The 14,299-nt window shown below is 57.8% G+C and overlaps 1 protein-coding gene across 1 annotated transcript; it reads left to right on the top strand.

Moving 5' to 3' along the window:
- Positions 1 to 242: 242 nt before the first annotated feature.
- Positions 243 to 13,852, top strand: LOC149768079 (uncharacterized). The gene is made up of 3 exons (XM_089929926.1): positions 243 to 1,228; positions 1,323 to 1,760; positions 13,770 to 13,852. The coding sequence occupies exons 1-3, from the start codon at positions 562 to 564 to the stop codon at positions 13,850 to 13,852; spliced, it is 1,188 nt and encodes a 395-aa protein (XP_089786052.1). The 5' UTR covers positions 243 to 561.
- The last annotated feature ends 447 nt before the right edge of the window (positions 13,853 to 14,299 follow it).

The following is a 14,299-nucleotide window of genomic DNA, read 5'->3' as shown; positions in this document are numbered from 1 at the left end:
TGGGGCATGGCGGCTCAATTCCCCCATAACAGTAGCCCCCCACTTCCGAGCCTGGAACCAGAAGGGGAACAGGTGAAGGGAGTGATGTTTCGAGATTGCCGCCATCCTTCGGAGAGGCGCGCGCGCTTCAAGCTTCCCGCCTTCTTTATGGCGTATGGCGGTTGCTGCTGACCTGGCAACCTGAGGATTTCGGCGGACATCCTTCCTTAATGGTGTCGATTCGCCTTTGGGGTGCGAGCGACCCTTCGGCGGCCAGGCGTCTTCTGGCGTCATCGAGGTGTCACTTGCCCTTTCGCCTATTTAATCGGGGGCCCTCCCCCGTCCGTCTTCTTCTTTACGGACATTTTCGAGTTTCTCCTTTGCGCTACCATTGTTGCCGCCGAAACGTTCGCTTGCTTTTCCTTTGACGCTCTCGGAGCCGTTCTTCCTCCTCTTCAAGTGAGTTTCCCACTCTTCTACTTTGAGCTCTTCATACTTTTTCTTTTTGTACTAGTGCACCCCAGTCGTGCCGGCCTTTCCCTCCTTCTTGACCCCGTCCTGACCGTAGATTGGCCATTAGGGATGGGCGAAGTGGGAGCAGATAGCATCAAGTCAAAACTGGTCGCCGAGGACTTAGACGGATTTGTGGCTCGGTACCACCTTCCCGAGGCCTGCAATGTCACGCTCCCAGGGCCTGAGGAGAGGATGTCTCATCCTCCCCGAGGGAAGATCGCCATCAATGAGGGCATCCTCCAAGCCGGGTTCCGCTTTCCCCCTTCAGACCTAGTCTTACAGGTGCTCCGGGGTTTAGGAATGGCACCGACGCAACTGGTGCCGAACTCGTGGCGTGCTCTGACGGTCTTCCAGGTTCTCTGTCGCTTGCATGCGATTCCCGCCACCTTGAACGTTTTCTGGGAGCTCTACGGCCTGAGCGGCCACCCCCAGGACAAAGGGTGGTGGTGCTTCGCAGCGCGGCGAGGGTGCGGCCTTGTCAAGGAGGGTCCTACCTCCATTCACCACTGGAAGGAGCGCTTCTTTTTCGTTGATGCAGACCCCTCCTGGGAAATCAGGGCAATCTGGGGGACGCCGGTGAAGTCCCCAATTGGCCTGTCGAAGTTGTCGAGGGAGGAATCCGAGGGCGTCGCCGCCTTGAAGGGGTTGGTCGCCGAGGGCCAGCTTCCCCCGGTGGGCCGCCTCATTTCTGAGGATACCTTGGTGAACGTCGGTTTGAGCTCGGTCCCCACCGACCGTGAGTCCGCCATCGTTTCTTTAGCTCTTTTCTTCTCTTTCGTTCCTTTTTTCTTTCGGTTTCTCAGTCCCTGACCATCCCGTCCTTCTTGCAGAGGTCGACGACGTCATGCGGTCGGTGAAGTCGAAGGCTGTTGGTAGGGCGTCCCTGCTGGAAGCAGTCCGGAGGAGGAAACGAGCTCTTCCGAGCGGGGCCCCACCGGCGAAGAAGTCCCGTAAGGAGATACCTCCGATGCCGACCGACGAGTCCGGGCCCACCGGTCAGGGAGATGTCGTGGGCACCGACCGGCAGCTGACGCTGTACCAGCCCTCCGGTGGTAAGGTTGCCGCTACTCCGGAGGTGCCACCTGAGCCTGCTCAAGACGGACGGGTCGGACGTGATCGGTCCCCGACCCGGCCTTCGACTCGGTCGGCTCCTGATGACTCGAGGAGGGACGCGCTGAGGCCCCGGCCGAGCGGGACCCTATCAATTCCTGGGGCGACCCCCGCCCCGAGCGCGACCAGTCGGACTCTTCCCCAGGCGATGGATAAGGGTAAGGCTGCAGAACCACCATCCGGCTCCGGGGAGAAATCGGGGTTTGCCTTCACTACCGATGGCGCCCGAAATCTCATCGAAACAGTGTTGCTGGAGAAGGACCGTCGGCGGGTCCGGGAGTTGGATGTCTCTGACGTTGGGGCCGCCAGCTGCGTCTGTCTCATGTCGGTGAGTGTTCTTCTGGCCGTCTTTCACCATTTATTGGCTCTGTTGTTCTCCGCCTGACTCCCTTATTTTTCCTATTTCTTAGCTCGCCCAGTACATGATCCGTCTGGAGGAGTGCTACAAGGAACAGGCGGGGCTTTTGGCGAAGGCCGAGGACCGGCTGAAAGCAATGGAAGAGGGAGGCCGGGCTGCGGCAGGCAGGACGACCGGGGACCTCGAGGCGAGGCTCCGGGAGGCCGAAGAGCGGGCACTCGGCTTCGCCGCCCTGGAGGAGCAACTGTCAGAGGCTCGGGAGCAACTCAAAGCCGCCTCGGGCCTCGAAAGCAGGGTCAAGAAGGCGGAGGAACGGGCTGAAAAGCAGTCCCGGAAGATCGCGGACTATCGAGAGCGGTGGGAGAAGGCCCAGCGGTCTGCCGACAACGCCTGCGACCGAATCCGCTCTTTTGAAGCCAAACTAGGCGAACTGGAGTCGGCCCTGGAGAAGTCATGCACGGACGTCCAAGAGCTCCGTTCGCGCCTGAAGGAAGCCGAGGCCGCTCGGGTTGCTACCGAGGCGAAGCATAAAGAGGCTCAGGCTGATCTGCTGAGGGTCTCCTCTGAGGCCGAAGGCCGGATTGTGGCGAAGGTCTTGGAGGCCAAGGCTCAGATTATGGAGCGAGCTGAGGCGGAGCTGGCCGAGAAGAGGGCGGAAATCGGGCGTCAGGCGGTAGAGGCTTATCGCCAGTCCGCCGAGTTCGCCCATGATATGTCGGAGGCAGTGCGGACCTATCGCCAGTCTGACGAGTTTGTCCATGACGCGTCGGACGCGGGGGCCGAAGCCTTCACCTTGGGCTTCGAGGAGGGCCTGGCAAGGGTGTCGGCTAAGTATCCCGAAGTTGACCTGAGCGAGATCTCCCTCCTGGACTCCTCTCCGGCGCCATCGCCTGCTGGTTCTCCTGCTGCTTCCCTACCTCCCGCGGACGAGCCCGGCGTTCCCGACTCGGGAGTTCCTCCAAGCTGACCTCTTGTACCTTCCATTGTCTTTTTTATTTTTGTATGTCGGCGTTTTGCCCAATTGTATGGGCCTCGGCCCTGAAAATTAATGCACGTTGAATATTTCTTCATCTCGCCCTCGTCCTCTTTTTTTTTTTTAGCTCTTGGTTGCTTCTTGCTGACTTTTGATTCCCGAAGTTCTTCCGGCACTAGGCCAGGCATCCGAGGGTTAAACCTCAGGAAACTCTTCCGGCGCTAAGCCAGGCATCCGAGGGTTAGGCCTCAGGAAATTCTTCCGGCGCTAAGCCAGGCATCCGAGGGTTAGGCCTCAGGAAATTCTTCCGGCGCTAAGCCAGGCATCCGAGGGTTAGGCCTCAGGAAACTCTTCCGGCGCTGAGCCAGGCATCCGAGGGTTAGGCCTCAGGAAACTCTTCCGGCGCTGAGCCAGGCATCCGAGGGTTAGGCCTCAGGAAACTCTTCCGGCGCTAGGCCAGGCATCCGAGGGTTAGGCCTCAGGAAACTCTTCCGGCGCTAAGCCAGGCATCCGAGGGTTAGGCCTCAGGAAATTCTTCCGGCGCTAAGCCAGGCATCCGAGGGTTAGGCCTCAGGAAACTCTTCCGGCGCTGAGCCAGGCATCCGAGGGTTAGGCCTCAGGCAACTCTTCCGGCGCTAGGCCAGGCATCCGAGGGTTAGTCCTCAGGGAATTCTTCCGGCGCTAGGCCAGGCATCCGAGGGTTAGGCCTCAGGAAACTCTTCCGGCGCTGAGCCAGGCATCCGAGGGTTAGGCCTCAGGCAACTCTTCCGGCGCTAGGCCAGGCATCCGAGGGTTAGTCCTCAGGGAATTCTTCCGGCGCTAGGCCAGGCATCCGAGGGTTAGTCCTCAGGGAATTCTTCCGGCGCTAAGCCAGGCATCCGAGGGTTAGGCCTCAGGAAATTCTTCCGCTCGCTGGTCGACCAAGGCTGGCGTAAGCCGAAGCGACCGGTCGGGGCTTCCGGCTAGTCTGCTCCCGGGATGATCATCGGGTTAGCCAGGCATCCGAGGCCCGAGCCTCGGGAGATTCCACTCGTTGGTCGGCCAAGGCTGGCGCAAGCCGAGGCGACCGGTCGGGGCTTCCGGCTAGTCTGCTCCCGGGATGATCATCGGGTTAGCCAGGCATCCGAGGCCCGAGCCTCGGGAGATTCCACTCGTTGGTCGGCCAAGGCTGGCGCAAGCCGAGGCGACCGGTCGGAGCTTCCGGCTAGTCTGCTCCCGGGATGATCATCGGGTTAGCCAGGCATCTGAGGGTTGTCAAGCCTCAGGGAAATTCCACTCGTTGGTCGGCCTAGGCTGGCGCAAGCCGAGGCGACCGGTCGGGGCTTCCGGCTAGTCTGCTCCCGGGATGATCATCGGGTTAGCCAGGCATCTGAGGGTTGTCAAGCCTCAGGGAAATTCCGCTCGTTGGTCGGCCAAGGCTGGCGCAAGCCGAGGCGACCGGTCGGGGCTTTCGGCTAGTCTGCTCCCGGGATGATCATCGGGTTAGCCAGGCATCCGAGGGCCGAGCCTCGGGAGATTCCACTCGTTGGTCGGCCTAGGCTGGCGCAAGCCGAGGCGACCGGTCGGGGCTTCCGGCTAGTCTGCTCCCGGGATGATCATCGGGTTAGCCAGGCATCCGAGGGCCGAGCCTCGGGAGATTCCACTCGTTGGTCGGCCTAGGCTGGCGCAAGCCGAGGCGACCGGTCGGGGCTTCCGGCTAGTCTGCTCCCGGGATGATCATCGGGTTAGCCAGGCATCTGAGGGTTGTCAAGCCTCAGGGAAATTCCACTCGTTGGTCGGCCTAGGCTGGCGCAAGCCGAGGCGACCGGTCGGGGCTTCCGGCTAGTCTGCTCCCGGGATGATCATCGGGTTAGCCAGGCATCTGAGGGTTGTCAAGCCTCAGGGAAATTCCGCTCGTTGGTCGGCCAAGGCTGGCGCAAGCCGAGGCGACCGGTCGGGGCTTCCGGCTAGTCTGCTCTCGGGATGATCATCGGGTTAGCCAGGCATCTGAGGGTTGTCAAGCCTCAGGGAAATTCCGCTCGTTGGTCGGCCAAGGCTGGCGCAAGCCGAGGCGACCGGTCGGGGCTTCCGGCTAGTCTGCTCCCGGGATGATCATCGGGTTAGCCAGGCATCTGAGGGTTGTCAAGCCTCAGGGAAATTCCACTCGTTGGTCGGCCTAGGCTGGCGCAAGCCGAGGCGACCGGTCGGGGCTTCCGGCTAGTCTGCTCCCGGGATGATCATCGGGTTAGCCAGGCATCTGAGGGTTGTCAAGCCTCAGGGAAATTCCGCTCGTTGGTCGGCCAAGGCTGGCGCAAGCCGAGGCGACCGGTCGGGGCTTCCGGCTAGTCTGCTCCCGGGATGATCATCGGGTTAGCCAGGCATCCGAGGGCCGAGCCTCGGGAGATTCCACTCGTTGGTCGGCCTAGGCTGGCGCAAGCCGAGGCGACCGGTCGGGGCTTCCGGCTAGTCTGCTCCCGGGATGATCATCGGGTTAGCCAGGCATCCGAGGGCCGAGCCTCGGGAGATTCCACTCGTTGGTCGGCCTAGGCTGGCGCAAGCCGAGGCGACCGGTCGGGGCTTCCGGCTAGTCTGCTCCCGGGATGATCATCGGGTTAGCCAGGCATCTGAGGGTTGTCAAGCCTCAGGGAAATTCCACTCGTTGGTCGGCCACTTGTCGCTCGCCGCCCATCGGGGTTTCTCTGTGCCCAGCCGCGACCGTGTTTCTCCTCTCCTCCAAGCGTTGCCTGGGGGGAACACGAGAAGGGTATTAAACGCTAATTAATGCGTTACCTGGGAAATCGGATCGCCAGTTGCTGCTGGTGAGGAGTGTTAGTTGAGCGGCCGCGATACGCGGGTTCTTCGAGGAGGATGCGGCCTGGGCGCGAGCGGAGACACGTGGACCTAGGGGTATACGTCACCCGGATCGTCCTGCACAAAGAATGCGATTTAAGGAGAATGACGCTTAGGAAATCGCGGGGAGATACGCCTCGGGAGCCGGAACGGCTCCGGATTCAGTGCGCCTGCATTTATTGGAGCCACCCGTATCGGAACTACCAGGGGGCCGCAGCTTGGCTATAAATACAGGTGCAGGTACGATGGAATTTGCTAAGCCGGAGCTGCAGGTTGCCATGGATCGCGGACCTCCTCCTTGGCATATGACTGAGAGACTCCTGTCGAAGGAAAGGGGAGGCGCTCCCCTTACAACTTCAGCCAACTAGCCGTTTCATCTGGGATCAACAAGGAGGGTCTCCCCGGCGGAACTCCGCTCTAGGCGTTTCATCCGGGATCACATCTCCCCTCCTTGAAGTTCAGCCTCCCGGTTGAGCTCTGCGCCGGACGCTCAATCCGGGACCGCGCCTCCATATACTCTTCCCCCTCGAATCCCTTCTCTTTCCTACCACTGGGGAAGATGGGAATATCCTTTGGAGGCGGCGTTCCCCTGGGGGCAGCGGGAGCTTCTTCTGCGGCGGCTCCTCCTCTTTTTGGTGAGGTGCTGGATGGCGCCTCCGGTTAGAAGCACCCACTTCTGGTGGGACTGCAGCCGCCCTGGGTTGAGGGTTTTGGTCCCCACCTCTTCTTTACTTTCTTTACTCCCTAATTCCCCTCTGGGAATTCCTTGTAATCACACGAGCACGCCACTGTAACCAGAAATTATTGAAATGAAAAGTATTGCACCTTTTTAAATTGTCTTTCTGGCCTTGTTGTTCTACTGGTAATACATCCGCAGGTTAGCGAAATTCCAGCCCCTTGGAATTTCTCGGCCATCTAGGGCTTCCAACTGGTAGGAGCCAGGTCGGTTTACCCAACGAACTTTATACGGGCCTTCCCAATTTGGCGCTAGCTTCCCACCTTCCGTAGGTTGAGATGCCTTAGCTCGCCTCAGCACCAGATCTCCAATTCTGAAAAGCTTCGGTCGGACTTTGGAGTTGTAATATCGGGCCACCCTCTGCTGATACATTGCCATCCGTACCTGAGCCATTTCCCTTGCCTCTTCCAAGAGATCCAAGTTCCCTCGGAGTTGCTCTGAATTGGCCTCGGGTCGGTGCGCGGCCACCCGAGGCGAGGGGAGTCCGAGCTCCACGGGGGCAACGGCTTCCGTGCCATAGGTTAGGCTGAAAGGCGTCTCTCCAGTAGGAGTCCGTTGTGTGGTCCGATACGCCCAAAGGACATTCTCGAGTTCCTCGACCCAAGCTTGCCCCGTCCGGCCGATCCGCGCTTTGATACCTTGGAGGATTGTCCGATTTGTGACCTCGGCCTCGCCGTTGGTTTGGGGATGCGACACGGATGTGAACCGATGCTCGATCCCAAATTCCTCGCAGAAGTCCCGGAAGTGCTTGTTATCAAACTGTCGACCGTTATCCGAGATGAGGACCCGAGGTACTCCAAATCGGACAATGATGTTCTTCTTCACGAACTTCCGGACTTGTGCCTCCGTGATGGTGGCCAGTGGCTCTGCCTCCACCCACTTGGTGAAGTAGTCGATGGCGACAATCAAAAATTTCCGCTGGGCCGAAGCGACGGGGAATGGTCCGAGGATATCCATTCCCCATTGTGCGAAGGGCCAGGGCGCGGTGATTGGCGCCAAGGGGACTGAGGGGACTCTCTGGACGTTGGCGTGGCGCTGGCAGGCGTCGCATTTCCGCACGTGGTCCTTCGAGTCCTCCATCAAGGTCGGCCAATAGTAGCCTTGCCTCATGATCTTATGCGCCAAGGACCTAGCCCCCAAGTGCGATCCGCAGATGCCTTCGTGGACTTCGCCGAGGGCGTAGGCCGCTTCCGCGGGGCGGAGGCACCTTAAGAGGGGGGCGGTAAACGAGGTCCGATACAGCCTCCCTTCATAAAGTACGTAGTGGGCGGACTTCTTTACAAGCCGCCGGGCCTGATCTTCGTCTTCAGGGAGGATTCCTTCGGCGAGGTAGGCGACGAGCGGGTCCATCCAAGACGGCTCCGGATCAATTGCCATCACCGCTCCAGCCCCGTCAATGCTCGGGGCATCCAGGGTCTCCAGGTAGATTGCCCTCGACAAGTTGTGCGCGTCTGCGTCCACTAGGCGGGACAACCTGTCGGCCCTGGCATTTTCGCTCCTCGGGACCTGCTGAATGTCAACACTGCCGAGGTCGGGAATGAGTGTTTGCACCTTCCGGACGTAGCTCTGCATGGTCGGGCTCCGCGCCTCGAACTCCCCTCGAACCTGCCCGACCACCAGCTGGGAGTCGGTGAAGACTTTCAGACGCCGGATGCCGAGCTCCTTGGCGAGTTTGAGTCCCGCGACTAGGGCCTCGTACTCCGCCTCATTGTTGGTCACTGGAAATCCGAACCTCAAGGCATACTCGGCTATCACTCCATCGGGATTGGTGAGGACCAGCCCAGCCCCTCCACCTTCAGGGTTCGACGACCCGTCAATGTGGAGCGTCCAGATCGGGAGATCGAGGCTGGGTGTCTCCGGCGGCTTAGGTTCCGCCTCCTGCACAGTGCACTCAGCGAGAAAGTCCGCGAGTACCTGGGCCTTGATGGCTGGTCGGGGCTGGTAGCGGATGTCGAACTCACCAAGTTCTACTGCCCACTTCACCAGCCGTCCCGCATTCTCTGGATTGCTGAGAATCTGCCGCAGTGGTTGATCGGTCAAAAGGGTGACAGAATGAGCCTGGAAATAGGGGCGAAGCCTCCTGGTCGCAGTCAGCAGCGCGAAGGCGATCTTCTCAGCCTTCGTGTACCGCGTCTCGGCATCCCGGAGGACTCGGCTAATGTAGTATACAGGCTTCTGAAGTCTTGCCTCTTCCCGAACCAGTACTGCGCTGACTGCGGTTGGGGAGACCGCCAGGTAAAGGTAGAGCATCTCCCCCTCTTGCGGCTTGGACAGCAGGGGAGGAGACGCCATGTACTCCTTAAGCTGGTCGAACGCCGCATGGCATTCGGCCGTCCAGAGAAAGTCTTTTGGGCGCTTCAACACCTTGAAGAATGGTTGGCAGCGTTCGGCCGACTTTGCCACAAATCGTCCGAGCGCGGCGACCCTTCCAGCGAGCTCCTGAACCTCCTTCACTTTGGTCGGAGGGGACATATCTTGGATGGCTTTGATCTTGTCCGGGTTGGCCTCGATCCCGCGCTGGTTGACAATGAAACCGAGGAACCTCCCGGCCGAAGCACCAAAAGCGCACTTCGCTGGGTTTAGCTTCATGCGAAACTTTCGCAAGGTGGTGAAAGTCTCCTCCAGATCTGCAATGTGCTGGTCTGCATGGCGGCTTTTTACCAGCATATCGTCCACGTACACCTCCATATTCCGGCCGATCTGCTCCTTGAAGATTTTATTGACGAGGCGCTGGTAAGTGGCGCCAGCGTTCTTCAGACCGAAGGGCATTACCTTGTAACAGTACAGCCCCCGGTCTGTTATGAAGGCAGTTTTCTCCTCGTCCTGTGGAGCCATCATTATTTGGTTGTAGCCGGAGAAGGCGTCCATAAAAGACAGTAGCTGATATCCGGAAGTCGCGTCGACCAGTTGGTCTATCCGTGGAAGCGGAAAGCTATCCTTGGGGCACGCCTTGTTCAGGTCGGTGTAGTCGACGCACATCCTCCACTTCCCGCTCGCCTTCCGGACAAGTACGACGTTTGCCAGCCACTCGGGGTAGCTCACCTCTCTTATGAAACCTGCCTCCAAGAGTTTGTCTACCTCCTGGTCGACCACCCGGATCCGATCCGGGGCACAGTGTCTCTTCTTTTGCTTTACCGGTCGGTGGGTCGGATCGACGTTGAGGGCGTGAGAAACGACCTCCGGGTCGATCCCAGGTACATCGGCCGCCGACCAGGCAAACACATCTGCATTGGCTCGGAGGAATTCCACTAACCGGAGCCGAGCTTCCAAGTCGAGATTGGCACCGACCCGGACCGTGCGGTCCGGGCAGCCTTCTTCGAGGGGAACTTCGATTACGCCCTCGGCCGGCTCCCCGTGCCGCAAGGCCACTTCGTCTCTGGCGTCAAGTGACTCGACGCTTAGGGCCTCCATGGGCTTCTTCCCTTTGAGAGTTGCTAGGAAACACTGCCGTGCGGTCGGCTGGTCACCTCGGACCTCTCCAATCCCGGCCGCTGTGGGGAACCGCATGAGCAAATGGTAGGTAGAAACCACCGCGCGAAGGGCGTTCAGTCCGGGTCGTCCGAGGATAGCGTTGTAGGCCGAGGGGACACGGACGACCAAGAACCCGAGCCGCACCGTGGCTTCTGCGGGTGCAATGCCCGCAGTCACAGGCAGCTCGATGACACCTTCGGCCGAGATAGCGTCTCCAGTGAATCCTATGAGGGGGGTGGATGTTTTGTGCAACAATTGTCGGGAAAAGCCCATCTTTTGGAAGGCCTCGTAATACAAAATATCAGCTGAGCTTCCACTATCCACAAGAACGCGCCTTACATCATAGTCCGCCATAGTGAGAGAGATCACCATGGCGTCATCGTGGGGAGTCTGAACCCCCTTTACATCTTCATCACAAAAAGTGATTACATTTCCGACCCGCTGCCTCTTTGCGACGGCCACTCCTGATACTTCCGCCGAGCCCCCTGCGTTCCTCACGGGCCGAGAGCAGCCCCCAGTGATGGTGTGGATCACTCCCGCAACGGGTCGATTCTGCTCCCGAGGCTCCTGAGGGGCCGGGTCGGCTGGACGCGGGTCTGCGGGGGGACGTCGGTCGTTTACATATCGACCGAGACGTCCTCGGCGAATGAGAGCCTCGATCTCGTCCCGAAGCTGGAAGCAGTCTTCGGTATCGTGGCCGTGGTCTCGGTGGTACTCACAGTACGCCCGAGAAGGCTTCCTCCCAGGGATCTTCTTCATCTGCCTCGGGACCGGGAGGTCCTCCCGCCCCTTGACCTCCATGAGGATCTGGGCCCGGGGGGCCAGGAGTGGGGTGTACCGGTTGAAGCGTCGGTGCGGAGAACGAGGGCGTGTGGCGCCGTGGTTCCTTGCTGGTGACGGGCTTCTGCGCCGGCGTTGAGGCGTCGGGCTCCTCCTCTGGGGTGCCTCTTTTCGCCTTTTCTTCCCGGGCTTTAGAGGGGCTTCGGCGGCCTCCTTGTTCCGGTGGGAGGCTGCCTCCTCGGCGTCTGCATACTGGTTTGCCCGAGACAACAGCTCCGGGAAGCTCCGCGGCAGACGTTTGTCCAGGGAGAAGGTGAGTCTGCCCTTCCGGAAGCCTCGCTTCAGGGCTGAGAGAGCCACCTCCTGGCTCAAATTCCGGACCTCCAGTGTTGCCTTGTTGAAGCGGGTGAGATAATCCCGCAGGCTCTCTCCCTCGTTCTGCCGGACATCGAAGAGGGAGTCGGAGACCAGTCTTCGCCGGCTACTGACGGCGAAATGGCTGATGAAGAGACGGGTGAACTGGTGGAAGGACTGGATGGAATTAGCCTCCAGGCCGGCGAACCACGCCCTTGCCGGGCCGCGGAGGGTCGCCGGGAAGGCCTTGCAGAGGAGAGGATCCGATGCTCCATGGAGGAGCATAAGAGTCCTGAAACTCTCCACGTGGTCCCGTGGGTCCGCCGCCCCGTCGTAGGGTTCGATCGCCGGCATTTTGAACCCCGGCGGGTTTAGGGTTCGCAGGATCCTTGAGGCAAGCGCCGGCTGGGAGGAGATTTCCAAGTCGGCGAAGGGATCTTTGGAGTGGCCCTTCAGGACCTGGAGCTGTCTGTGGAGATCGTCCACCCGCCGGTCCAGGGAGCGCGACCGGTGGGTGGGAGACAAGGAGCGGCGCGAGGGGGACCGAATGGAGTGCGGGCCCCTCGAGGACTGGGGTGTCTGAGAACGCGCCCGGGTCCGCCTCTCGTACCCCGCGCAGCTCCGATGAGAAGGTCCTGGCAGAATGGACCGCACTCGAGAATCCTCCCCGCGCCGGCGCTCCTCTCCATGGGAGAGGAAGGAGCGCGGGTTGTGAGGAAGAGGCGAGTGCTCGGGGAGCAGCGGCTCCTGAGCCCGCTGCGGCACCCGAGAGATCACACCCTGCAGATTCTGCACTGCCTCCGCGAGGGTGCGAACCTGCTGGGCTAGCTGGTCGAACTGAGCAGGTTCGACCGTCTGAATGGGAGGAGAAGCGGTGGAATGCTGCTGAGAGTGTGTTGGGGACGCAGCAGCCTCCCGGCCAGAGGCGCGAGAGGCTCCGCGACCGGAAGCATTGGAAGCTCCGCGACCACCTCGCCGTGCCATTACGATCGTTCTGAGATCGGTCCCTTCCTCTAGCGCCAACTGTTGCTGGTGGTCCAAACCGAGAACGATTGACACGACGGTGTGAACGGGGTTCCGCCTGAGTTGTCTTGGTTGGTGCTGGTTGCGCTCCACCTTCCGCCAAGGAACCTGCAAACAAGCCTTGCACCACCACCAGGGTGGTGATGGCCCTCCGACGGTCAAGTCAGAGGAGATTGGAGGAGGAGAGATGATAATCACAAGTGGGAGAGAGTGCTCTGGGAGGTATTGCTTACCCCCCCCTTCTCCCCCCAGCCGCATATCTGCCTGGCTGGGAGGTCTCTCCGGGGGGTTTGTCGTCGTGGGGCACGATAGAATGGCCACTGACATGGCCGTTACGGGGCGTCGTGGAGCAGCGCCGGGTACGGTCATGGCAGGGCGTAGTGGAGCTCCGCTTTGTACGGTCGATACAGGAGATCGTGGGCAGCATCGGGTACAGCCGTTGCAGGGAGTAGTGGAGCAGGAGGCCGCGGCGTGCCTCTGGAGAATAGCCTGTCGTTATCAAAAGATCTCCGATTCGGGGTCGGAATGCTGGATCATAGGGCAGCCGACCCGGGGTCGGGCTGCGGAGCCGAGGAGGTCCGACTCGGGGTCGGAGTGCTGGATCATAGGGCAGCCGACCCGGGGTCGGGCTGCGGAGCCGAGGAGGTCCGACTCGGGGTCGGAGTGCTGGATCATAGGGCAGCTGTAGCTTTCCTGGATACGCGTGCCGATCACGTGGGGCATGGCGGCTCAATTCCCCCATAACAGTATCTAATATTCAAATCTGATTGTGGGGAAGAGTAGAACTTGTGAACTAATTCCAAAACAAATGTAATGGAAAGCAATCGAGCAAAACTTTTGGAGATCTCATTTATTTTTCCTATTCATATCCATTAGCCATAGATCATGGCTAATTTTTTCTCAAAAAAATATTGCTTAACTAGTTCTGTGAAAACATCTTGTCATTTGTCTGAAATTGAATTTGGTCGATGGAAATGGATTAAAAGAGATGGAAGCAGATAGAAAGTACCTGATACAAAAACAAGAAGGACTAGAAGAAGATAGGATAGCTTGGCCATCTTCTTCTATGACAGATAGAAACACTACGTTGTTCAAGCTTACCTCTGCTTTGGTGGTGAAATAGATTAGATGACTTCATATTTATAATCACTTGATGCATGATCTGTCGTAGATTTTTTTGCCATTTTTGGATGATACATTTAAAGAAAGTGATCTTTAAGAATTTTCTTTTTTTCGGGTAAACTTTTAGGGCCCATTGGTTGGAGGTAATTTGGCATGAGAAAATAAATGCCATGTCAGATTATCATATTTAGTGCGAAAGTGATATCAGATATTGTAACATAAATGATGGATCTCCTATATATTTTCAGATATTATCAGATTACCACAAACAAACAAACCCTTAAGATTTTTTTGGGTTCTCCAAGATGTGATAGTTTTTGGATGGCAAAGTCAAGGAAGGAAAAATCTTCGAGATTTTATTTTCTAGCAAGGATATTCAGCAATCCAAGGATATTCGCTCTAGATATTCAGCAATCCAAGGATATTCAGCAAGCACCTTTACAAATATTATGCAGTCTTATGTTGTCCATTCCTTCTAGTCCTTACCTCGATGTGTCATTACACTTAGACTAAATCTGAAGGTCATCCAGTGAAAGTTCTTGAGCTGACATCATCTTCAGCTTCTGCAGTTAGAAATCAACAGACGGCTTATATGCTTTTTTGACTTATATGCTTCCTTCCTTCCTTATTATTTTAAGGAAACATTAGGGGCCTCAATTTTCTTTTGTTTAACCAATCTTGGAAATAGGTTATTGAATTGACTCATACTTCAGGCTCCATGAGTTATACAAGGCGTAGAGCTGAATTCGTAAGTTTTTTTGAAACTCTTTAAATTTATTTTAAATTGTTCTATTATATAGCATGTATACTTTTGAAATATACTTTTTGTTGTAGATAGATGATAATGGAAGCAAGTCTCGTAAGGTGGAGTTTTATAAGATGACTCACACCCACCGAGATGGCAGCTTTGATCGGAAGGAGTCAAGAGATATAGTTGTATATATTCATCCTTGACTTATGCAATAAATTTTTTTTGTTCTATTATTGGCATACATTAATTTAACTTTTTCTTTTGAGAGATATAGGACAGAATAACAAATCTTATTTTAGA

The sequence above is a fragment of the Phoenix dactylifera genome, chromosome 3 (genome assembly GCF_051530095.1).
Source record: "Phoenix dactylifera cultivar Ajwa chromosome 3, Ajwa_hap1_PhDact_Kaust_v1.1, whole genome shotgun sequence".
NCBI classification, from domain to species: Eukaryota; Viridiplantae; Streptophyta; class Magnoliopsida; order Arecales; family Arecaceae; genus Phoenix; species Phoenix dactylifera.
Note: the sequence above shows the minus strand (reverse complement) of the source record. Positions and strands in the feature narration are given on the sequence as shown.

Bases quoted from the DNA above. Each gene is read 5' to 3' on its own strand.
- LOC149768079 (XM_089929926.1), top strand. From the start codon at position 562: ATGGGCGAAGTGGGAGCAGATAGCATCAAGTCAAAACTGGTCGCCGAG. The intron at 1,229-1,322 runs GTGAGTCCGCCA...TCCTTCTTGCAG, and splicing joins GAGCTCGGTCCCCACCGACC to AGGTCGACGACGTCATGCGG. The intron at 1,761-13,769 runs GTAAGGCTGCAG...CTAAATCTGAAG, and splicing joins TCCCCAGGCGATGGATAAGG to GTCATCCAGTGAAAGTTCTT.